This window comes from Enoplosus armatus, chromosome 18 (genome assembly GCF_043641665.1).
Source record: "Enoplosus armatus isolate fEnoArm2 chromosome 18, fEnoArm2.hap1, whole genome shotgun sequence".
Lineage (NCBI taxonomy): Eukaryota > Metazoa > Chordata > Actinopteri > Centrarchiformes > Enoplosidae > Enoplosus > Enoplosus armatus.
The window spans coordinates 4,239,702-4,265,195 of NC_092197.1; the positions used below are offsets into that span (position 1 = coordinate 4,239,702).

General features: G+C 40.9%; 1 protein-coding gene across 2 annotated transcripts in view; it reads left to right on the forward strand.

Moving 5' to 3' along the window:
- fcho2 (FCH and mu domain containing endocytic adaptor 2) overlaps window positions 1-25,003 on the forward strand; it is a 40,212-nt gene extending 15,209 nt beyond the window's left edge. The window contains exons 8-27 of one of the 2 annotated variants that reach the window (XM_070924225.1): window positions 3,620-3,716; window positions 7,072-7,116; window positions 7,301-7,370; window positions 7,489-7,513; window positions 7,738-7,794; window positions 8,779-8,836; window positions 9,015-9,190; window positions 11,659-11,683; window positions 12,233-12,277; window positions 13,015-13,054; window positions 13,188-13,273; window positions 16,978-17,093; window positions 17,186-17,315; window positions 18,501-18,612; window positions 19,627-19,782; window positions 20,576-20,708; window positions 21,909-22,108; window positions 22,224-22,288; window positions 22,388-22,552; window positions 22,633-25,003. In XM_070924225.1, coding sequence (XP_070780326.1) covers window positions 3,620-3,716; window positions 7,072-7,116; window positions 7,301-7,370; window positions 7,489-7,513; window positions 7,738-7,794; window positions 8,779-8,836; window positions 9,015-9,190; window positions 11,659-11,683; window positions 12,233-12,277; window positions 13,015-13,054; window positions 13,188-13,273; window positions 16,978-17,093; window positions 17,186-17,315; window positions 18,501-18,612; window positions 19,627-19,782; window positions 20,576-20,708; window positions 21,909-22,108; window positions 22,224-22,288; window positions 22,388-22,552; window positions 22,633-22,655 — 1,824 coding nt within the window. In that variant the 3' untranslated portion in view covers window positions 22,656-25,003. Of the gene's footprint in view, window positions 1-3,619; window positions 3,717-7,071; window positions 7,117-7,300; window positions 7,371-7,488; window positions 7,514-7,737; window positions 7,795-8,778; window positions 8,837-9,014; window positions 9,191-11,658; window positions 11,684-12,232; window positions 12,278-13,014; window positions 13,055-13,187; window positions 13,274-16,977; window positions 17,094-17,185; window positions 17,316-17,871; window positions 17,932-18,500; window positions 18,613-19,626; window positions 19,783-20,575; window positions 20,709-21,908; window positions 22,109-22,223; window positions 22,289-22,387; window positions 22,553-22,632 lie in introns of both variants that reach the window. The other variant, XM_070924226.1, reaches the window with a different exon arrangement.
- The last annotated feature ends 491 nt before the right edge of the window (window positions 25,004-25,494 follow it).

Consider the following 25,494-nt stretch of genomic DNA (forward strand, 5'->3'; position numbering starts at 1 on the left):
TTCTCTCATTGTCCATAGAGGGCGATGCAGCTCCACCAAGAGTATCTCGGTCCAGCCTGCAGCTCGTGCGGCAAGTTGGAAAGAATGCGGAGCGACAGGCTACCGCAGGTTATTCAGCCCCACAGTTCCTGCTACTGAGCAGAAGATGGACAGCGCTGCTGCCTGTTGCTGAGCCAAATTAAAATACTGCCTGAAGACAAGTGGCCAGTCTTTCTAAACCAGAAAAAAACAAGCGGTCTATGAAATTGTGATTTGGTGAAACCAGGTTTTGAGGGACCTTGGGAATATTATTATCACATACGGGTGAGGCGAGAGGGAGAGAGACGGAGGAGGGAGAGAGCGAAGGAGGATGGAACCAGTTATAACTCTGTAACATTGTGCTTAGTCACTGAGCCCACAGGCATTCATGCTGACAAGCAAACACACAGACAAAATCATACATTTACATATACTTGCGTTTAAAAATATGAAATATTGTGAATGCTGTTTTAGTTAGACATGCACACACATACACTCTGAAACACACACTGGAGACATACAGCCCTTATGCTGTGTTGTTGGGAGTCATTTTATTAACGTTTGTGCTATCGTTCATTTCAGCCTCTATTTTCTTTGAACAACAGTTGAAATATCAACCTCCGAAACACAGATATTATTCTTGCATTTTGTCCAACTGAAGTATTTCTTCAATACTATTTTTATACCCAATTAATATTTTAATGGTGTATGGTCTGCACTTGAATCAGTCAATAAAATTGGCCATATAGTTTAAAGAGCCAAGTAAGTGAAAACCACCACACACCTTGTCCAAGTACTTAGACTCACGATAAAGTACATTTGCAAATGTATCAACTGTACTAGTTCTGAATACAAGAGGAGAGTGAAGAATTACAGCATTTGTTCTGCCACGAAAGTAAACAAAACCTGCCCTTCTACAGTTTTCAGTGGTTGAATATGAAATGTGTGCTAAGGGAGTGCAGATAGGCTGAAGGTAAACAAGTATATTACAATTATCAAAGGAGGTCACTGAACTATTATCACTTATATTCACTCTAACATTACAATAGCCACCGGCTCAAAAAAAAAAAAGAGCCTAAAATCCTTTCTGCAGTGTATTTGAACAATTTAAGCTTAAATTCATATGTTTCAACAAATTCACAAAAATAATATACAATATGTGTTGGATATATTATGTAATGACTTACTGTAGGCTCACATGAAAGTCTGTTTATAGGTCTTGTGGAGTACTATGTGAAAAAGCAAAATGTGATAAATTCCCTCACGTGATGTCACTACAAGTTTGACAATGAAATGGGCTTACTAGACCTCTGTATCCCGAGTCTCATCTCTGCTTGAGACTAGTGGCCCGAGGCAACATCAGCCGGTTCTAGCATAACACACCCGAATCTCCGACCAAACTGTCAGCAGTCAAGTTGCATTGTGGGTAATGTAGGTGCCAGCTTTTGAAATCTATATTTTTCTTCTTATGACATGAAATATATGTGATTTAAAAAGTATAGATATTACGATCTCTATAGACATTAACCATTACAATATATGTTGTACTCAGGGGTTGGACCACACCTACATACTAACATAGTATCTTCCGCAAACATCCGTTAACCATTAACAGTGATCCTGGACTTATCACACACCCAACGTACCAACATACTGTCGTGGCTGGTAATCATGTCAACCTTGCAGGTATTTTCAGACAAGGCTCAGCCAGCATCAGCTCAGTGGCCATGAAGGATAAGAGGGTTAGAATGAAAGGATGAGAAGGGAAAAGTGAGCAGTGTAAAGAAAGGAAAATACCTTATATAGGTATATTAAGTTCAAACATGAGTAGAAAGACGTGCAGACGAGTGTTGTTCTGTGTAGAGAGCTTTTGAACTCACATAAGGGCAGGTGTGTCTGTTAGTTTGCGTGCTGTGTTTGTTTTTGTAAGTGAGCATTTGTGTGTGTGAGAGGATCCCTTGAAGGCAGATGCATGTTTCAAGGATGTGGTCAAAAGTCTCCACGGGACGAGGTTTGTGTGTGTGTGTGTGTGTGAGAGAGGCGAGCAGGGCACGCAGGTTGATGACCTCCGTCGTGGCAGCAGCACCTGACAGATCGCGTGTGCTGCACTGAGCATACTTCCTCACCGCGGCAACCTCCCTGCCGCCCCCTCCCCTCATCCGCATCACCTTCCCCCCCAACATCCTCTCCTGCCAGGGCACAGAAGGCTAATGCACTCCACCTCGCCACAGGGGCCCGGGGGGCAGACACATATGTGTGTGTATGCGTGTGTGTTTGTTTGATAGTGGAGCCACTCTGTGCTTACAGTATCACGCACATCTAAATGGTTTGGTGAGATGGCAGTCAGCCACTGTTCTTCATCCCCATGCCTATACATCGCTTTCACTTCCCCCTCAGTAAACACACAAGCACACATGCACATCCAAAACAAACAAGCAAACAAACACTATGCTTCCTCTGATACTGCCCAAAGGGCATCAGCAGACCACTGTGCCAACAACAATGATTCAACCTGACACAAAAGAATGACAGTAAAGTACAGCATATCTCCACAGGCCAATTACAAAAACAATGCTCTAAATACCAAGTAAAGGCAAAGCAGCACGAGTTACAGGGACAGCTAACAGCAACAGACTGCATTTGTCATGAAAACAAATCGCACAAAACACTCATTATGTGATACTAATCCTTTGTTTTTCTTCATTCTTTGAAATGCTTGTATGGTATGACATAACTGAAAATAGAAAAGTCAGAAGCACTGAACTCTGAGTTTAATGTTGGCTTGCTGAACATTTTACATATTTTGTTCCAGCAGTTATGATGTGAAAATATTCAATGAAGTAAATTCCATTCTAGTGTCACAAAATAGTGAATATCTTGGTGTATACAGTAAAGACTAATGCAAGAGGAAAAGCGCTTCCTGACTACAGTAAACGGCTGTTAAACTTTGATGAAAAAGCAACATAATCAACACGGCGTAGTAGTTAGTACGTTTCCTCCAGCACTAAAGTCACTTAGTGCAGCTTCAAATTGTGCATAAACACAGTATATGATGTATGGAGCTGGCAGGATACAGTCTGTGTAATAATGGATTTAAACATTTGATCACAGTTACAAAACTACAAAACTCATCAACAAGCAATGAAGAATGAGCAGAAATAGCCTGAACATAACGGCAGTAGCACAGGAGGGAGAAATACCAGTCTGAAGCCACATTTTGGACTAAATTAAATGAATACGTCGGGCTCAAAGCATGGCAAGCCGCAATACAAGATTTACTAAGTGTTGTTCCATCTTTGCTGGTGAGTTTGAATGTGGCTGTGCTGCCAGTAAGAGGATATGTAATTAATCTCACCTCAAGTTAGAGTACTGGCAATCATCACATTTTCTGTAAGAGAATTCAACCAAAATAAACCTTAACTGATTGCAGTGAATCTAAATGATGAACAAATCGAACAACAATTAACTGTGTAGATTCTTACCCCCAATATTAAATGGATCCAAAAATCTGGCAGAGGATGTGGATTTTAGATGAGATTCTGCTGCACTTGAACTTGTAAGTACTTGAAGTAAATCTGATTAATTATTTTGGATTTTGTAGGTCCACAATGAATTTGTGAGGAACATTGAAAACACCTCAGTGGAGAGCTTGTTGCAGAAACTGGCAGAGAGCAAAGGAACGGGCAAGGAGAGACCAGGTAAGCCTCCAGAATCTTATGTGTTTTGTTCTAATAATGTTTGTCAGTGTCTGTGCTGTGCGTAAAGACATTAGTGGCCAGGGGAACGGGCCTTCTGCCTGTTCCTGCCTTGTGGGGAGGGTAGGGGTGTATAGAGAGGGGCAATTAGAGGTAGGAGAGGGCCATCAGAGTCAATCATATTAATCTGCAGTAAAGGTAGGCAGGCTTGGCATTCCAGTAAGCATGTGACACACAGGGGGCTTTGCTTTGCTCGCAGACTAAGCAGGCAGAACCAACCTTTTCAGGAGGTCACAGCTCAACAATGACTCTTGTGTAAACTTTGCCATGCCACAATAATCAAGGGAATACTCCTCAGACTCCTTTGGCTCTACCCCCTCACCTCCCTCTGTTTCACACACACACACACACACACACACACCGCTCATTCACTGACAGTCAGTCAGTCTTGCAGTTATTTTAGTCGCTCTGAAGCTTGATTTTTATACCATAGTCTATTTTACTTTTACTTAGGGTTAGGGTTTAAAGCCCTGTTGTTAAATACGCAATTACTTCACTAGTGCCTGTACTTGTACTACATTACGTCAGGTCACAGGCACAAACGGTTCACCTCTGCTGTGTTTGTGTGTACACAAATGGTGACCCCTGTGTCCAGACGCTGCGTCCAAGGAGTGGTGGCCTTCATTTGTTTGGACAGCAGAATTAATTGAGGCTAAAAAAACGGTCAGAAAATTCCTCTTGTATCAAGCTGTTCATTAGGGATTGCGCAGCAGCCCCGGCCCTGTCAGAAAAATAACCTGTCTGTCCCCTGATTAAATAGCTGAACGGATGGCCGGCCCAGTGCCTTTAGAGAGAGAGAGGTTGAATAAACTTTCTATTGCGGAAACAATCCCAAAGTGACACGCTGCGAGGCAGGGGGGTTCAGAGTGTTCAACGATATCCAGCTGAGCTGTCAACTGGCGGTGGGCCAGACACGCAAACCCCCTCCGCCCCTCTCCCACTCCCAGTGCCATGTGAAGCATATGCAATTTAAAAAACCATTCTCCACTCATGCGTGACTGCATGCTTCCCTCACAGAGAGTAGAAAGAAAAGAAACATCTTCCCCTGCATAAACAAAGTCGTCTGTCTGTTTAGGAGATGTTTAAACAGTTCCTAATGTCTGCCCAGATTTAGGTAATATTCACGTGTCTGGTGTTTAGACTTTTTTTGCAGTCGGTGTGCATAAATATTGTCAGATGCAATCGCAGGATGCTAGCGGCAAAGAGTTCCTGCTCTGCCTGGGCCTTACGTAGATCCACAGTATTTGTTAAACATCCCAGAGCTTGAATAAAGAATGCAATTTGTAATTTTCCAGTAATTTCCCCCCTTTCTCTGTCCTTCTTTATTTCCTGTGTTTGACAATATCAACAACTGATGCATTTAATGAAAGATGATGTCAAATGAGATCATCATGAGCTTCCTCCCCAGGAAAAGATACACCTCATGAGTTCAAATATTCGTACCTGTTTTAAGTCAGTACAGTGACGATGAAATTAGCGTCCCTCTCACTTCCTCCCATGAGAGAAAGTTCTTGAATGGCATGCCAATTTAGTTTTGATTGGCATGAAACTCTTGCCCGCGCACACACACACACACAGTCGTTCGTGCTTCGTTGTGTATTCGCCGGCGGTGAAGAGGCCTGATATTGCACAGTAGAGTAGATCGGTCATTGGTGTACTTTATCCACTTCACTTGGCGTGATGCATGCCTCTCGTGACTCGCCGCTTCCCTGCGCTTCACTCAGCATTGCACACGCCAAACAATGCGTCAATTCTGCTCGTGACTGGCATCCTCTGGGGAGACCGCATTGGACCGCTGCTACTGTATACATTTTGAGTTAAAATATCATTAGCTTTGTTGTTTTCAGGTCAAGGCATGTTAGTGTATCGGAAATCTTGCCAGAGGGTCCTGCCCCATCTCTCTCTCTCCTGCTCATCTTGCAAGCTATTAAGCTTTCTAGTTATATGCAGCATATCTGTTTTTATCTGGTCTGAAAGCAAACACAGACTGCATGTTTTCCAGCTCATGCATTTCAAGAAAAAACAGTTTAATTTTAGGAATTTGAGCATTGACATGGTGTTTTCTGGGAAGCAGCCTATTCTTGTCACATAACTGTATAACTGCTGTTTGAGTGTGAGAATAGAATACACTGTAGTGTGAGTTAAACATATGAATGACATGGACTAATGTAAGTAATACACTAATGGAAATGATTATAGTTTGTTCCATTATATTGCTGAGGTGTCAGTCTTTCTAATAGATAACAACATCTCACATACACCCAGCCCAACCTCCCAGATTTCTCTGATTGACACGTACACTCATTGCATGTCTTGCCTCTGGTTTTCCTGCAGCTTTTAGTGTGTGTGTGTATGTGTGTTTGTGTGAGCATGTGTATGTTAAAGCGCCGTCCCTTTTTGAAAAGCCTCTATAAATGTTTCTGGAGGCACACTTGAAGCGTGACAAGTGCTGGGCCTCGGAGGTAAATGTGTATAATTGATGAGCATTAAATTAAGTGTAAACTTTGTTGTTTTTCGCTGTTTTCTGAATAACCAAAAGCAATGTTGTTGTTTTTGTTTTCAAATAAATCCGCGGCTGGTTGTGCTCCAAGTGATATTATGGTCGTTGGCTGGAATAGAAGTGACATTTTGTTAGTTCAATCTATTAATCAGTAGATTAGTGGCTTTGTGTGTTTGTGTGTGCTCGATTATGTTTGTTTGTTTTATATAGGCCATTCTTTTGCATGCCAGAGAGAAGGAGAGAAGGGCATTGCTTAAGCCCGAGAGCAGATTTGTCCATGTGGCTTTAAACACTTCGCTGCGTGTAATCTTGGACTTGTTTGTCTTATTGTAATAGGGTTAGTGCACTTGCGTGTCCCGTGTTGGCAGGTTTAGTTTCAGCTCAGTTTAGTCTTCATACCTGCTGTTTGCTGTGAATACCAAGGCTCCTGCGTTGATTTAGAATTGGTTCATGATTGTGGTGAGTCATGTGTCCCAGGTGGGGTTTTGTGTGTGTCTCTGTGAGGAAGACTCTGCTGTAGAGTAGTGCTTTATGTTCCCAGGAGGGAGTGTCACATCTCTGTGAGGGCCACCAGACTCACAGTTGACTCCGCTATTGACCCTGTCTGCCCTCTGGGACCAGCCCAGCTCTGTTTGTATACACACTCTTTATGACACGCCAGACTGCATGTTGTGTATTTGCCAAAGTGTGTGTGTGTGTGTGTGATTATTGCGTGATGTACATTCACAGCATTCACAGCAGTAGGTCCTTGACCCTTTCCGTGCCAAATGAACCTAAAGGTTTTTTTTGTCTCATTAGGACCGATTGAGTTTGAGGAGTGCAACGCAGCTATTGCTACTGAAGGTAAGTCTTATTACAAAATTAAATTATACAAGAAAGAATTTAAATTATACATTGCAAGTGACATTTTACGTAAGTAAAACATTGAATGTTTAAAGCAAATTAAAACTCATATTTTAGATATCGGGATGAAGAACAGATACGTCTTTAAATCTGTGGTTGAAAAATGCTTTGTTTTTGTATTTAGGTGCCAAACCCAGAAAGAGAAAACCATTTGGCATCCCAGGTCGTAGGAAAGACAAGGACACAGACTCCACGTGAGTGAAGACTTTTGCATTATTAGCCCACTGGCACGATTCACACACTTAGTTTTGTTCTCCCTCCTGTAATAATTTGAAGACTTTCTCATCATGATGTGACGATTTTGTCTTCCAGGGAGTCCACAGAAGTTGAAGCTGCTGTGAGTATAATTTTCACCAAAACAAACAACCAGTTATTCTTAAACTATGAGTTCATATGTGAGCTTTGTGTGTTATTTTGATTTCAGTCAGGAGGAGGTGTAAGATGTCCTACTTCGTTTCATTCTGCTACTTGAGCATGTGACTCTCTCGCTCTCTCTCTCTCTCTGTGTCCCCTCTTGTTTGTTTTGCTCATTCATTCATGTCTCTCTGTTTGTGCTTGTAGAACACTGCCAATGGCGCTCCCCCTGGATACTATGGAGCCATAGACATCCAGAACGCTGTAAGCAAGCTAATACACACATAAACACACACACAAGTAAATATTTATATCCAGACTTTTTTTTGGTAAAAATGAAAATAAGCAAATCAATTTCACAAACTTGTCAAATTTGAAAGAACCTTATAACTTATTTTCTAAACATTTTGACTGTCCTGTATTACTATTCATGTATCCTCTAAAGTAGCATATATAAATGTTTGATATGATAATCCAAGTTGTAAAAATGATGGCCAGCTCTCGATGCACATGATGATGTGTTTCTTCAGATGTGTTTCAGCCAGTGGAAGTTTCTTGGGACAATTCCCAGTGCTTTCTCCTAGTGGAGTTAAAGGATTCTCAGTGTGTTTTCGGTTGTTTCCAGTGTTTCCACTTTGTACCCATTTCCATTTGTAATATTATTGTAATTGTAGATGGTGTTTGTACAGATGAGGGAGTTATTATTTCCTGTCTATGTAAAACCTTAGAAACAGAATGCCATAAAATCTGTAAGGCCATAAATGAAAGATGAACTTTCCATCTATTGATAACCTTTATGAACTACACTGAACAAACTGATTAGCATGGACGACGAGACACATTTTGATTGACAAAAACTTGTTTTAGTCAAAGTTTGAAAGTTTTGGCTTTGTTCAGATTTAGTGTAAGGAGGAAGATTTAATATGCAAAGAGAAAAAAATGGTTGAAACCATGAAACAGGTTCATTTTTTTGTCCTATTTTGAATTGTATAATATTACATGTATTGGCCAATTTAAAGCAATTTGAAAGAATCTCTTTCCTTAAATTTGATTGAAAATGTCAATACAAAGTATTTTTGAAAATAAAATCAACAGATGGGCAGCATTTATAAATTAATAAAATAAATACAATTGATCATTTAGCTGCTTTAAAATGTCTCGAGAAACGATTCACATGCAATACATTTATTTTAATTTTGTGTTAACTGAATAGTGCAACAAAGTTTGACTTTTTTTTCTGTTTTGCAGAATGTTCCCCAAGTTGATGCAGAGGGCTTCTGTATCAGACCAGAAGCAAATGAAAACGATATCCTTTCCACAGGCCCAGTCCAGCTCATAAGGCTTCAAGGATCTGTTACTATTTGTTTTCCTGTTCACACCCATCTGCTCTCTGAGGATAGAGCTAAATAAAAATGGACTGTAGATGATCTCTCTTTCTCTCTCTCTCTCAGTGTTTCTCTTCCTTAACTTTTCTTGTTGCTCACATGCCAAAGAGAATTCCTTCTATTCGTCCAGCGACTCAGAGGACGAAGATGAACCCAGGAAGTTCCACGTAGAAATAAAACCCGTTCAGCCGAACAACGGCACGCATCAGAACCGAGCCACCATCGACGAGCTTAAAGCCTCCATCGGAAACATCATCCTGTCACCCTCAACCTCGGTATGGCTTCATGACATCCCCAAAAACACACAGAATCCATACAAATCCCAGACACAAACTTGTTGCTATCCTGCTCTGCTGCAGCAGAAGTCTGCTCTGCCTTTGCAACACTAGAGGGCAACAGGAGAATATCTAACGTCTGTTGGGGTAGACGGGAATGCCATTTAACTGTACTATCCCCCTAGATGTTCACATTAGTCACTCTTTTCTTGAAGCTTATTTTATTTACATTGGAAAGTCATGTGTGTTATGTCTAATGTATTTTATACGCCAGCTTGGCTTCCGATTCAGTAACGTTCCTGTTTGCGCACATTTCACATTTGGCCTTTACTTGAATTCAGTTTCATGTCAAACAACCTTGGGATCATTGTTTTTTCTATTCTTTAAGAAAAATATCAAGTCTCAGGAACAATCATTTCTGAGTTAAGTATCTGATGTTGTTGGCCTTCACTGCAGACTCGCACACATGAAAACTGCCCTCCTTGTAGGCACTTAAGGGGAAGCTTTGCGGCAGTGGCCGGCAGGCTAGACACACACACACTGTCTGATCCGTGACCTCAGTCATGGAGCCCTTCATTCAGCTCCTTGTCCCTCACATCACTCGATCTCTGAATCACTCTCTGCTGCTCTATGAAAATAGCCGCTGCCATTAAAATTTAAAACCACTACTGCTTGTGTGCAAACATGCACCGTGTGTGCACTGAGCTGCTGTTGTTGTTAATGTTGTTGTGGAGCGGCCGAGAGAGGGCACGCTCAATGTCGTGAAGGGGGTCTAGTGGGTTTCACCCGCCGCACTCCCCGGCTGCACATTAAACGAATGTCACGGCATCTTCTTCCCGGCTTTGGCTCACTCCCTCAGCCTCTCCCTTCCTCTGCTCTCACCACTGTTTCTCCTCACTGTTGGTGTTGTACCTCACTCTTTTTCCCTCGTTTCTTTGTTTGCTTTCACTCTTTCGGTTTTATTGGAGCCCACTTGTTCTAGACAGGAGTCTGTTGTGGTTATTTATGAATACTTTATTGGGTTAGTTGCCTAGTTTTTACAAATGTTTTCTGTTTTCCACCATAGGAATTAATGATTAAGATAAGTTACAAGTTTATAGAGGATGTTTTTTTTTCCTATTTAATGTAACAAGATTGAGGAAGAAAGATGTTCTTTTTTTAAACCTTTGACTTTGTTCATTGCAGTTTGGTTTTGGTTGTTGTCGAGACTCAAACCCACAATTACTTTCTCATCCTAAAAGTACAAAAAAAAAAAACACAGACTGCTGTTTGTGTGTGTTGACTGTGATTTGCTTTTAAATACCAGAATAGTCATTAGATCACATTCGCCTTCCTCTCTGTCTGCTCAGGTTTCTGTTTCGCACCCTTTTCCTATTTTATATTTACCAAAAAAAAAGTTCTGGATTAAAGTTAAAACATACATCCAAGGTGATGACGAACGTTGCATCATCTGGTGTGAATTATTGAGAGGTTTTCTTTCTTTCTTTTTTTTTCCTCAGTGCTCATTTTTCTGTCTTTTTCATTTCTCCTCCTGTTTGGTTCCCCCTCTGTGGCATTCCCTTTATTGAAATAGCAATGGAAGTCGTGTGTGTGTGGCCAGCAAGAGCCGTAATTGAACCCATTTGCCGCTTAGCGCCTGTGGGACTAAACCCTGGCCTCACAGCTCTACGGTGGTTAAACGCTTTTGCTATGTTCCTTAAACCCATTTTGTTTCTTTTTCTCCCCTCCTCCCTTGACAACCCCCCCCCCACCCCCTCCTCTCAACCTTTCTCCTTCTGCGAATAAATTCTTTATTGAAATTGATGCTCTAAGTTTCCATTGGGTTGGTGACCCTCAGGAGTGTATCTTGCATATCTTGTGTTACGCAGCATGACACGGCAGATTTATGTCCTTAAAAAAAAAGGCTCTGAAAAGGAAGTTGGTGAAGTGTTGGGGGCACGCTCTCTGTTGTCCCTGACTGATCGTTGTACGGGCTTCGATGCACGGTTTTGCGCTGCTGAATTTTTCACCCTAGGTTTAACGTCTGGTATGTGTGAGTCCAGAGAAGTCCTGTGATTTACTGTCTTTAACTCTGAAGTGGAAAATTCTCTTGGCCACTGGGAATAATTAATAATATAGTTTTCAACCCTTAAAAGCCTGTTTTCGTTGCAGTTTGTATATTTGGATTCCTATATATTGTTATATTAACACTATCAAAGGCTTAAGGTTTTAAACCATTTGACCTGTAAAAAGGACAAAAAGTCTGAGCTTCCAAAAGTTGCACATAATGAAGCAGAGAAAAACATGACTTTGTTCCACTTTGTTTATGTGTCTTGTGTGGAGAATGACCATTTGTCAGTTATCAGTTTTGTCTTATTTGTGATTTTTTTGCGAACAAATTGAGCAAAGTTACTCTGGCGAGTAACAGATGAAAATTCGTGGTGGGTCGCATGCGTCTTTGATTAATTAATGTCTGTTTTTGTTTTCAGGGACAGATGCGGAGGAACCAGTCCAGTGAGTATTTTTCTCTGTCTGACCTCTCTGTATCTGTGTGTTGCTGGATCGGCTGTACAACTTCTCAACTACATTTTTCTTGGCACGAGTTGTTTTTAAAGAGGTTGTCTTTAATCCAGAAACCTAGCCAAAGCCAACACATCCCGAGAAAAAGTAAATAACTGTTCTTTTCTGTAAATGTTGAGCTTGAGGGATGTTGCCCCCCCCGGTTACAAATAAGTTGCTTAATTAGCTGTTTATAGTTTGACATGTCTGAAATGATCTTTTCCATTCTACAAACTGGCACAGTGTGTACAAGGGACGTTTTGTGTGCGTTTTCTGTGTCATGTATCATGCTCCATGAGGTCTTAATGCAGGTTTGAAAAAGCATTGAATGTTAATGCAGAAAGTCTTGTTTTTTATGAGTTAAAAGTTAATGTTTTTACATGCCGTGTTTGTATGTAACTAAATGGTAATAATACTCACATTCTGCGGCTGAAACACTGATAGATTTTAGATCAATTTACACAAGGTATTGCATTGATAGATGTATACTCTACATACACTTAGGGATCACAGGAGTATCTACATTAAGCTCTAAGGCTCAGGGTCCTGGTGAGTATGTTTTCACTACAGTAGTTGGCCTACAACCCTGCCCCCACCCCCCTCAAAGTATCTGCCACAGCCCTCATCTCTGCCCCCTCATTGGAGCCTTTCACACAGCTGCTGCAGCCAGTTGACACGAGCTAACACCGCTGACACTGTGTCCTCTCCCTGCAAACTTTCAGTTTATTTTGCAGAATTTGCGCACACGTCTGGTTTTATTTTATATTCGGGTTCCTCTCAGTCGTTTCCGCTTACCTCTGATGCTTAAATGCTGCTTCATGTTGCTTATATGGATCTTTGCAATGTATCGTAACACTTTAGAAAGGGGCACGAAATAACAAACCAATGTCTGATTTCATTCACTCCATCCCCTGTTGTAAAGTGTTACCATCACATTAAAAAACACATTTGAAGATAACCCTTTGCAGTATTTGGGTACGATATTAAGGATTTACTGTGTTAGGCAGAAAATAATAATAATATTTTATCTAACCCAAATCTTACTGCAAATATATTTCTATAACTTTTCATGGCAGATGGTGGCTCTTACTTGTTGAGTCAAAACCTCAGTTTATATTTCTGTTTTAAGGTGTGATGTAGTTTAAACATGACTCTTGGCAAATGTCTTTGAATACTAGCCAGTGAAAACCTCTTGTGTTGGGTTTTTATTTTATTTTGTATTTGCTGTCATCACTCTGTGCCGGCCTGTGGGTCCTAATTTTCTGTTTGTTTTTCTCTCACTGCAGGTGATGAGCTGGCAAAAACCAGAGTGCCAACATCGTATGAGTATGTATGAAAGGGCTCACGCACAGTATCCATACTGTTTGTTTTGTATGCGTTTGTGCATGTTTTTACTCATTTTTCTGCTTGAAATGCAACAAAGCTTGACTTGACTCTGTCTCACTCTCTCCCCCGGCAGACTGGCTAACAGCGACCTCCTGTCTCTCGACCCGTTCAGCCCGACTCTCGCAGCAGGATCCTCTTTCTCTGTGTCCTCATCAACAGGTAAGCCCTAAATCCTAATTTTATCTGGATTCCTGTGCACATATATTTAAGATTTGACCTTTTATCACCAAAATGTGTACCACCAAAAAGACCTATAATTCTTTTAAAGTCCTAATCCTTAAGATTTCAGTGGTTGTATTTGGCGACACCCGTGGTGACTGGTGGTACTGGTTCCTTTATACTACAGCACACACTTGTTGAGCAGGTACTTTGTCAGACCACTGTTTTGTAGATGCATTTTTGATGAGCGATCACAGCTGTGACAAATTCACTGCTTTTACTGTGAAGCAGCAGCAGTGGGAAATGTCCGGTTTGCAGCATTAACAGCTCTGACATGGTGTGAACAGTAAACAGTGAGGCTGATATCAAGATGAGATTAAATTGAGCTGGATTACATGCACTCATCGTTTCCTGTGAATCCCTCTTGCTTAGGTAGGCTATCTGGCAGACTCAGCCACTACCAATAAAAACAACTACATAGAGAGGTAATTACAGAATGTAAATACATTGAATGGCTGTTGGAGAAAAAAAGGCAGACCACAGATAGTATCAAAATGGGGTTTGATTTCATGAAATCAGGATTTTAACTCCAAGGAGCAGCTCTGTTGAGCCAGTGATCCAGTCCTTTTTGCTCTTTCTGTTCCTTCATCTCATCACCTCTCTATGCACTATGTAGTCTCTCCTCTTCCCTCTCCTCCCTCTGCCTTACTTTGTTTCTTATGAATCTTCTTGAAGTCTCTACAGTCATACTTCCCTTAGAGACAGTTGAGTGTTTGTTTTACTTGACTCTCCACATCGTGTTGATAGTGTGATTCTCAGGCTTTACGTGCATGACACCAGTGTTTAAACAGAGTGACATTAGCGCTGACCCATTGCCTAGGTTAAGCATAATCCACAGTTAATTGGCACCTAGTTGAGGTCAGGGGGTCGGCCATAAAGCCCACTGGCACGTATGTTGTCAAACAGTGTCTCGTTACTGTCAAAGGTCTCGGCTTAAAAGTCAAAAGAGCATCGTGCAGTGCCCGGATTAAGATACGGTGATGGGAATCACAGCCTGTTAAATCTCTCTACGTACAGTGGAGCAGAATTACCAGCTCCAAATGCACACATGACACATTAAACAGGTCTAGACTGTGAGGTATTAAAAAGGTTAAACTCTTACTGAATTAGGCAGAGATTGTAAAAATGTATGGATTTTTTCATTTATTATATGTCATATTTATATATTTCTTTTGTGTTCTTTTTCTATTTTTTATCTGTTTTACTTTGCTTTTCATTTTATTACAATGTCATTGTCTGAGTTTAGGTTACTTGATGGTTTTATTAGTTTGATTTCATTTGTTTATATATTATTGTTTAACTTTTCTTGTTAGACCTTGCCTCTGTCTTCCTTTCAATCCCTCCATCTCCATCTCCATCTTTTCTGATGAATGACTCAGACGTCTTTCTGCCGGAGGCATCAGGTAAAATGCGTGTGCTCCGTTTATCAGACAGTGATTAAAAGGAAAACTTGAGGAGAACTCATCAACTACTGTTTTGCATGGTATTTATGTTCGATTTTTGTTTCTCTTTATGTAAGTCATAAAGTTTTCTTCACAGTGCATGTGAACATTCGTTATCAGGACGTGTGTCCTAATGCGTGTCTAAAATCAGGGTCATCGCTTTGCACATTTATTGCTGATTAAAGGATACATTTTGATTGTCAAATATGCATGGCATTTCTGTAAGGATCTGACATCAAAACCATGATTACACAGATTTTGCATATGTTGTAAGCCCATTGTGAGCTGCAGTAGATGCACATACCCTGAGTCCCTTTCAGAAAAATGTGTAGTAACATACTCGTACTGCGTGAAACTATTCAAGGGTTATATTTTAAACACCTAGCAAATACATAAACACTACTATAACTCCATCACAATTACAAACAGTATTTTATATTAGGTTGAATGCCACTTAGCAGATTTTGCCAGCTATAAATCTGCAATGCAATGTGTGTCTTTTTGAAAGCAACGTGAGACAGCTATAAGAGATGCAAATCGATTGGGGAAAATCATGACCACACATGTCAAACACAGGTGAACTGCATCAACGAGGAGGACCACCAATCACAAATTCAAACAAACCAACAGCAAAATGATGAACATAATACAGTGTACATACATACTGTACATACGCACACATTTAACAAATAGGCACAAAACCTTCTATGACCCACTGTGTACGATATGATACAGCAATGAGAGTGTGAATGCAGGTACGCTGTTGTTATGTCACTTGATAACCCAGTGACACATCACTAGCTTTGAACATTACCCAGTGGTCTAAAACTAATCAGTATCATGCTAAAGGGATGTTTGACCCATCTGGACAATACAGAGATATGACACCATTGCACGATTGCTTATGCCAGCTTCTCTCTCACGCGTCAGGTACATTTTTATATTTTGGACCACAGCTGATTTGCCGTTTTTCAATTAATACAGACAAGCAAATTCTAATCCAACAAATACATATGTGTGTCTGCTATTCTAGTGTCTCTTTATTTTATGTATGAAGTAGTTATGAAGTTACATTTTTTTGCCAATAAAGCCTTAATTTTGAGATAGTGATAGATGATAAGGTGCTAACTTTTGAGGGGCCAGTTTTGATTTTCTTGTGTCTGGTCGGTTTACCTTCTACACTTAGCATTTGTCATGTTTATCGCCTCTGTCAACCACATCGCCCCCTTCAGCTGAGACGGTGCCACAACGGGAGCTGTCTCCTCCCCTGGCAGAGAGCCAACAATCCAAAGATGTCTCCTCTTTCTCTTCGCCCGCATCCTCTCCTTGGGACTCGCCAGAAAACCCTTTCCAAGCACTCAAGCCCGTGCCAGCGAGGGCCCAGAGCGCCCCCATCACCCTGCCGACCGAGCCAGTTGACCCCATCAAAAGCCCGGCTGCTGCCAGCCCTCCAAAGAGCGTCGACGCCTTCTCCTCCGCGTCCTTCTCCTCCGTGTCCTGGTCCCAGAGCCAGTGGATCGCCTTCAGTGATAGTTTCGCTCCACCTCGCCGTCAGGGCTCAGGGTCGTCTGTGAAGGAGCTCCAGAGGCCTCCGCCGGGCTGTGGCAGGTCAAGTCGCTTTCTCTCTGACGACTCTGCTGACACCTACTGCAAAGCGGCAGGCAGCAGAGAAGACTGCAACCCCTGTTTCTCTGATGTCTTCTCTGGGATTACAGATAGGGCGATGGCAGCAGCTCCATCAAGCAAAGCATTCAATGGTAACATTATTACTGATGCTAGAGACATGTCTTGTGCCTGAGGTTTGGATTTTCAGTTCTATATTTTGTTTTATTTTAACTGTATGTTCTCATATTGTGCATTTGTTTCATATTTGAAGTTGACAGCTGCATTTTTTTTTAATGTTTTCTGTTGTTTTTTCATTATTTTATTTTACAGATACATGCTTATCTAACCCACTGCCTGGTTTGCAAAATGTTTGTCTTGAGTTTCATTTTGTGAAATTAAGTTTGGACTGTTGTGATTTTCATGTTTGTAAACATGTTTTGCAGTTATGTTTTTCATACTAGAGGACTTGGTGCATGATTGTTTTGCATCTCCTTGAATGAAGCACACGTGTATACATGTTTGTTTGTACCTGATTCCCATGCTGTTTAACTGTCACCAGAAACTACCAATAACACTTACATGTGTTTCTCTGTGTAGTGCCGGTACCAAACCGACCTACAACGCCGCTGACAGCTGGAGCCCTGGTGCCCCCACCACGACCCTCCTCCAGGCCCAAACTCCCCACTGGAAAGCTCACAGGAATCAATGAGATTGTGAGTAATTACATCACCCCTATATGTGCAACACAACACCGATTGCTGTTAAAATGACATTCTGACCCATGTGATTGACTCCCGTCACTCAGGTACGGCCGTTCAGCCCACACAAGACGTCTAACGCCAGCCCTCCTCCTACTGCACCGCTCGCCCGGGCAGAGAGCTCCTCCTCCTTGTCCTCGAATGCCTCGCTCAGCGCTGGAAACACCCCCACTGTTGGTAAGCTTCCTCAGCCTCCTCCGTGTATATAAAATCTCCCCTTTCTTGGACTATATATTCTCCTTCTCTTCGGCCTTTCACCGACCTGCCACATACCTTTAGTCTCTGCAACACAATGTGCTGTTTTCCTCTTCTCTCACTCCTCTCTGCTTCCTTCCTTGACCCCTCTCCTTACAGGAGCTGAGCACACCTTTACTCTCCCCCTCTCCTCCCCAGAGCCAGAGCTGCTCTCCCTCTCTCCTTTCTTTCTACTAAGTCAAAGTGAGTCTGCCTTTCCAAACTCTTGTTTCCCTAAGAGACACTCCTTTCCGTGGTGCGTACAGTCATCATCTGCACTCTGCATACATTTCACTGATGCTAAGAATGTCATCATTAGGGCCTGTTAGCTCCTCGTTCATCTCTGTGTTCATCAGCCTTGTCAGCTTAGGGCTCACCTGCCACCATCATAAGAACTGGCTTACAATTGTGCTCAGCATCATCTCTCCTCACATTTGTGCTCTCTGGATTTTGTTTATCTCCTCTTTTCTTCTTTATGCCGTTTAAATTTGGCGTAAAGAGGATGATGTGTTCATAGCGAAGCTGCCTACCTTTGAGAAGCGGTGTGAAACGCCAGCAGGTATGGTCAAAGTTCATACGAGAGGACTCACCTCTGTATTTAACTAAAACTAACACCAGTCTGTCGGACGGGCTGGATGGACAACTGGATATCTTGCTTTGCAGTGATTGCATTTCTCTTGTCTTGTGTGCTCTCTGTATTCACCTTTTCTCACATTTGTCTTACTGTCAACAGCATCGACTCCTAACATTATAAAGATGTGATTGTTAAAATAATGAAGTAATGGATGATTTGACTGGTACATCTTTTGTTGACTTTAGTTTTGATATGCTGTCTGAGGTCATTCTGTCCATCTAATAGTACTTAATTTGAACTAAAGCAACGATAGCACGATCTACTCTAAAAATGTACTTTATTTCTGTTTATTAGAAAAATAACTGAATGTCCTGATTTGCAGTGTATGATTGACTGAAATGCAATAATACAAATATTCAAAATTATATAATGCATCTTTGCATGATCAAACTTTATTACACCTAAAACCTACACCTAATTCTGGTGTGAGCTTTGGACCCCGCTGTCATAGAAGTCTGATCTGACCTCAAACTCTGTGCCTTTCTCATTCTCAGGGACGTCTCGCGGTCCCAGCCCTGTGACCCTGGCATCCCAAGATGCTTTGCCCATTGCCGTGGCCTTCACAGAGTCGGTTAATGCTTACTTCAAAGGCGCTGATCCCACTAAGTGAGTCTCACATGACCTCTTGCTGCTCAAAGGCCCCGACATGGACCTGCACGCAAACACATTTTTGTCCATATTTGAACTTTAACTACAACACATATGACATTATGAGTTATACAGGACATGGTGCTGCGCTGCATGGTTTGGTTGTGCATTTTGCAGTGTGTATCGTCCCTCCTCGTCTGCATGTGTGGAACGTTAGTCTGACACCATTCTTTCAGAGTGGATAACCTACATGGGGCAGATTATAGTCTGGGGCAGAGAAAACATACAGCCTTTTATTGGTTAACTGCTGCTAAATTGCTGCTGTGCAAAAGGCTTATTTTTGCAGGGATTAGCAAATGGAACATTTCATAAGCAATGCAGAGGAGACACGGTGCGAGCTGAGACCCGCTGTGGGCCGTTACCACCGCAGCCGAGGCCGACCGTAACTAAAGGAAGACTCTTCTCACCCCAGGAGTTTAGAAACTGGATCTATATTACACTATAGGAGCAGATATATTAAGAAAAGTGGAGATAGAGATGTGTTACACCTGGGGCCTAAAGCCAATGTGTTCCATGTCTACTCTAAATAGGCCTTGGTTAGATCTTCATATATTAAGGATTAGTGAGCTAAAATACGATCAATAATTAGACCAGATATGTCCAATGTAGCTTTGTGCTCAGTTGTAGTGGTTAAAAACGACTAGTCGAGCAAAGAAAATTAACAATGATTTTGATAATTGACTTGTTGTTTGTCATATTTCAAACAAAAATGCAAAACATTCTTTGGTTCTCAAATGTGAGGATTTGTTTCTCTATTGTTTATTGAATAAAATAGAACATCTTTGGGTTTTTTACTGTTGGTCAGACAAAGCAAGTGATCTGAAGAGGTCAACTTAGGTGCTGGGACATTGTGATGGGCATCTTTCACAGTTTTTTATGACATTTGATAAACAAAACAATTATCGATTCATTGGAAAGAATAATCAACAGAATCTAAGACATAATTCATATTCACGTGGCTGCGTTCCACAGGTGCATTGTGAAGATTACAGGAGACATGACCTTGTCGTTCCCCATGGGCATCATCAAGGTGTTCACCACCAACCCCTCCCCGGCCGTGCTCACCTTCAAACTGAAGAACACCAGCAGGTTGGAGCAGATCCTACCCAACCAGCAGCTACTGTACAGGTGAGGTGTCCAGAGAAGTTCATTACAAAACAGCTAAAAAAAAGCTTTGCAAGGGAAGGACTTTTCAGAGCTGACGAGTTGATTGACTTGTCAGAGTCGTGGTTAAGCAAAAGAGGGATTTGGACTCGATGATACGAGTGAGAATCGAGGAAATGTAGTCTGCGTCAGTGAGAGGAAATTCAATTAGTAATCTGACATAAACCTATCATTAAGCTGTCAGGGAAGTATTTTCCACCAGACTCTAACGGCCAGGTTCTCAACAGCCCATGTCTCTTCTGAAATACTTCACGCTCTAAAATAGCAAAGAACAAACACCAAACTTCATATAACAGCTGCTTCATTTAACGTACATTATTTCATGTCTCACCTCTTTAGTCTCAGTCAAATGTGTTTTGTGTATATTTTACCTCACACACGGTGCAAGTTTCAATATACAACTAAATCCTTTGGGTCTATTTTAAAACTGCGACTTTTTAAAATAAATTGTATGTGACTAGTTCATATCCTTTCCCAAAAAGTAAAGATACATCTTTTTTCTGGGTTGTTTTTTTTTAATGTGTCTTGCTCTGGTTCCTCTCGCTTATCCACACCACCACATGCCTGGACTAATTGAATCAAATGGAATTCATGATTTAGTAGCTGGTTGGGTATAACAGGGTAATTTTTTCCAAGCTATTGGAGCTTTACACACAAAGCCAAGAAGAGCGATGAATAATTGAGCCTCGGATTATTCCTTGTGTTTGTGTGTGTGTGTGTGTGTATGCATCTTTCTGACTGTTTGTCTTTTATCCAGTGATCCTTCCCAAAGTGACTCAAATTCCAAGGACTTCTGGTTCAACATGCAAGCACTGACGTCCTACCTCAGAAAAGCCTCAGATCAGAATCCTTCAGCTTCCTACTATAATGTGGACATCCTAAAATACCAGGTCAGTCAGCCAACGTCAAGCCTAGGACTTAATCCAGATAAAATAACTGTAGTTGAAGAATGCTTTCTAAAAACATACTTCCCTAAGTGCTTCACCCTTCAGAGTGAACTATAGGCAGCACAGAATGTATTTTTTAATGTGGAATATGCAACTTTGATAGCCATGTTGCAAAGTTAAAGATAAATATCAAAGTATTTTCATAGTGCTGTTTGTGTTTCTCCAGCATTAGTCTATGATATTCTTAGAATATTCATAAAGTTTTAACCTTGTTGTCAGTTTCTGCCACTCTGCCTCACGATCTCTCAGGAGCAGTGAGGAATTAATACATTTTCACTTCAATACACGGTCACTAGCTGTCTTTATATTTGAATTTATTGATCTAAAACTTGTGATCGTCTGGTTTAAACCTTGATCACAGCTGTATACTGTAGGCCTAGTCCTAAAATCCACCACCACCATGGGATAACATCATCTTTAAAACCAAAAACAAACTTGTTTCACAGCTTTAAACTGGCTTATTTGCATTATTACATTAGTTTAAAAATGTATGTCGTCATGCATAAAAAAAATCACATTGTGAAAGCTTGACCTAAAAAATCCAAGTTGTAAGCATCATACATACAGTATATTTATAGCCCCAGAGTAGGTAGGGGGTTAAATATTTTGTTAAGGGATTCTACTGCTGGTTTGGCCACACTGTCATCAAGCATCAAGCCTTGGCCCTCCAGTTGACCCACAACCTCATAAACCACTAAAGGCCATCCTGCCACCCCATAATCAGGCCCTGCAGAGTTCTCTTGACAAATAAAGTCTTAGTTCACATGTGGTGGATCAAGAAATTCAGGAAGATAATGAAACAGAAGCTCATTGAGGTGTAAAACAAACAACCCATGAAGTCACCTCAGCAAACAACTTTTTGTTGATGGAAGAAGGAAAGTCTTTGTCCTGGATTCTGCCTTTGATATTTCCAGGAAGCTCTGGAGCAACATTAGCTTTGTTTTTAGCCTTCAGCACAGCAAACCAGCTAAATAAGTTTGTGACATTAAGCTGAGATTCAGACTTTTGTATTATACTTCGAACGTGGTCTCTTATCGTCTCATTGGAGGAGAGGATGTTGGGAACATCACTGTAATTGCTCAAACTCAAAGAAGCTTTGTTCATATTTAAAGTTGGACAATTGCTCTGTACTGTTGCATTCAGGTGCTGTCTGATGGGATCCATTCCACTCCTCTCAACCTGGCCATATACTGGAAGTGTACACCGAGTACATCAGACCTGCGGGTAGACTACCGATACAACCCGGAGTCCATGGCCTCCCCTGGTCCGCTCAGCAACGTCCAGATCTTAGTGCCTGTTGACGGAGGAGTCACCAACATGCAGTCTCTGCCCAACTCCATCTGGTGAGATGTGGATTGTTGTATCAGCAGGAGCACAAAAACTGTGACACACTGGAAAACATATTTATCTTTGTCAAACAGAAGCAGCTTATGAGGTTATTTCTTTCTCTTATCATAGGAATTCGGAGCAGAATAAGTGTCTGTGGAAGCTGAGTGACATCTCAGAAAAGTCCGAAAATGAAGGTAAATCATCTTTTTCTTCTTGCTTGTTCAAAATCCAACCTGTAGAGAATGTGTATCAGTTGCTGGCAAGTGAGTGTACCTGTTTGTGTTTGACCCCAGGTGCCGGGTCCCTGAGGGCCAAGTTTGAACTGTCAAATGGACCCTCGAACCCGTCCACTCTGGCAGTGCAGTTCATGAGTGAGGGGAGCACCCTGTCAGGAGTGGACATGGAGCTGCAGGGGACTGGATACAGACTTTCTCTCAACAAGAAGAGATTTGCAACAGGTATGTAGTACACGTGATCATCCATAAGTATATTTAATGCATCAACAACTCAAACTGCACGTCTTTTTTCTTTTCTTTAGGCCGTTATATGGCAGATTGCTGAGGTAACCCACCACTCTGGTTCGAAAGAAAAAAAAAAAACAATCTCGCTTGACATAGAAGTTGGCAACTTTGCGAGGCTTCCTGAACCTCTGGATCCATCTGAGCACCGTCTGAGAGCGAGAATCTCACTACAACAAAACAGCACTGAGTATTGAACACTGTTAAAAAAAAAAAGAAAAGAAATAAAAGAAGACTAAGATGAGCTTTCAGGAAATGTGTAGATATGAAGTCTAATAATGCTTTCTGATCAGTTCACTTTTGTATAGTCAGAAACAATTTATGGATTAGATATAAATCTATATTGTATTTGAAATCATAAAAAAAAGGAGAAAAAAAAGTGCACTAACAATCTTTCAGATGCTCTAATTTCCTCTTATATTCGTTTTTTCAAGAGCCTATAAGGAATATAAAACAAAATCATTCTGCATGGAAGAGAAGAAAAGCTTTCCTCCTCTGAACTGTAAATATTAACACTGAATATTCTGCTCGACCAGCTCTGACTCAACTCCCAAATCAATTTTGTTTTGTCTTGTCCTCCTCCTCCTCCTCACAATTTGTCTTTTTTAGATCATGTGCTATGAAGGTAGAATATGTCTTAAACAGTACTCACACACTTGTGGCACAAGCTTGTCCTTTAAGAAAACATTGAAGTGCTTTCAAGCAAATGCAAAAAATCTGACCTCAGTGCCTCCTCTTATACTGTGGATTAATAGGCAACAAAAGTGCATCAATGTTTTACCCAAATGTGGGTTTCCAGATTTCAGCTACATTTCCGTGGTACAGTGAGTTTTTTAAACAATCACCCATAATAGGGTCTGTGATCAGTGTAGTCTTTTTTTCCCTTGTAAATTGTGTCAAATGTTAGATGCTTTAAAAAAAAAAAAAAAATCAAGGGACATTACCCCAAATTTAACTTGCAGTCTTTTTTTAAAGTCTTTTTTTATCACACTTTTGTGCCCTATTAATGGAGAAATGTGCCTGAACCTAATTTTCCTCTCATCACTTTTTGTATACTACAGCACAGTTAATGAGAATAGCACCAACAATGTGCCAGTCGTGTTTTTTACTCCTTTATTTGGATGTCGAAGGGAAAACGTCTCCTCTTTTTACAACCTAACTGTCTTCCGGAAATGAATGAGTCATATTTGCCTTCTCTGAGTGAGTTTGATCATTGAACTCTTTTTATATCTTGTCTTTTTCTATTCAATGCTCGTCAATTGACCTTCACCTCATACACTCACTGTGCAGTAGACGATGTAAGTGAGCAAGTAGCACAATAAGGCCAAATAATTCATTGAAATGCCTTATCGCACCCACTCGACACTGAGTAATCCAGTGTTGTTGACTGTGGTTAGATATTGTGACACAGTACTGCCATTGCCCTGTGATAGATTACCTGTCCTGCCTCTCACCCGGTGCATGCTGGGATAAGCTTCGGTCTCTTGCAACTATAAACAGCACAAGTGGGTATAGAAAATGGATGGATGGATGGAAAATTGCCACGTTTGACTCTTGGTGCGTCATTCTTGTCTTTTCCCAACAAAGGCTGCTGCTGTGGAGGCTGTTGTACTTCTTGATGGAGTATTTTTATGTTGTGTAGGACATTTTGCATTGACCTCAACCATGTAAAGGTCCTTAAATTGGTTAATGTGTTGGTATGTGACGTGTCTGGAGATGCAATTAGTTGCTTGGAAGCTGTGATTGAAATTTGATGAAAACGTTTTAGGGCAGGAGTTTCATACACTGTGCATCTCGTGGCCAACTGACCTCTCAGATAAGAAATAACTTTTCGCATCAGGCTTATTTTTTACTGTCCGCTGTGCTATAAAACATGGCTCAATGTAGTTTTTAACTGACTGGTCTGCAGGCGATTGAAACTCATATCCATACTTGATTCATCTGACGTCTCTTTTGGAGACTTATCATTCATTTGATTTCATTATATGTAATGAGCTGTTTTTAATGTTTTGTATGATTCTTTAAGCACCTGGTTTAAGACTCAAGCCTTTAATAATAATTTGGAGGAAGACACTAATCTTAAATGGATATTGGAAATGTCCATTTAAGTTGTGTCTGCTGAATTTAAATTTTGTACTCTGAACTTTAATCAGCCAAATGTTTGACGGTAGCTGAAATGAATGAGTTTACATAAAATCCTCAAATTGTAGCACCAGACATTTGTACAGTGTTTTCTCTTAATTAATTATATCCGTGGTTTTGGTCAGATGAGCCGAATGCATTAAACAAATAGCACACCGATTCTGTAATTGTACTAGCAAGCTGGTTCTTGCTGACCCGACAAAACTTTCAAAATAAACTTACAAGGCTCCTTTTTTTCGGTCACTTTCACATCCTGTCTTTCTTTGTATGTTGTATTAAACAGAGTTTAAAGAGAGCAAAATTGTGTAAATGATTCTCATAAATTGTACATTTTTACCAATATCTCAGCCACTTTTTGTCTCTACTTTATGATTTCTCATTGTGCCTGTATTAAATGTGTAATATATGAATATATACAAATATATTAAAATGACTAAGTGTGTTCTGTGTGATTTCTTTGAGCCTTATCGTGAAGATATAGTAAGAGCGTAAATCATGTCATTTCTTTTTTTTTGCCACGCTAGCAGCATGGCTCTAGGGATGGCAATGTCTGTCTTTTGGTTGGTCCACCACTTTGGTCCAATATTTCAATTTGACCAAATACCTGCAAAACTAATGACATTCCCATCAATCTCAGTTGTACCTGGCCTTTAGTGTTGTGCCTAACAAAGCTGCTAGCGTGGCTGCCGACTCTTCGGCTTGTTCACACCAGAGTAGATCCAGAGTATAGGTCGCAATTA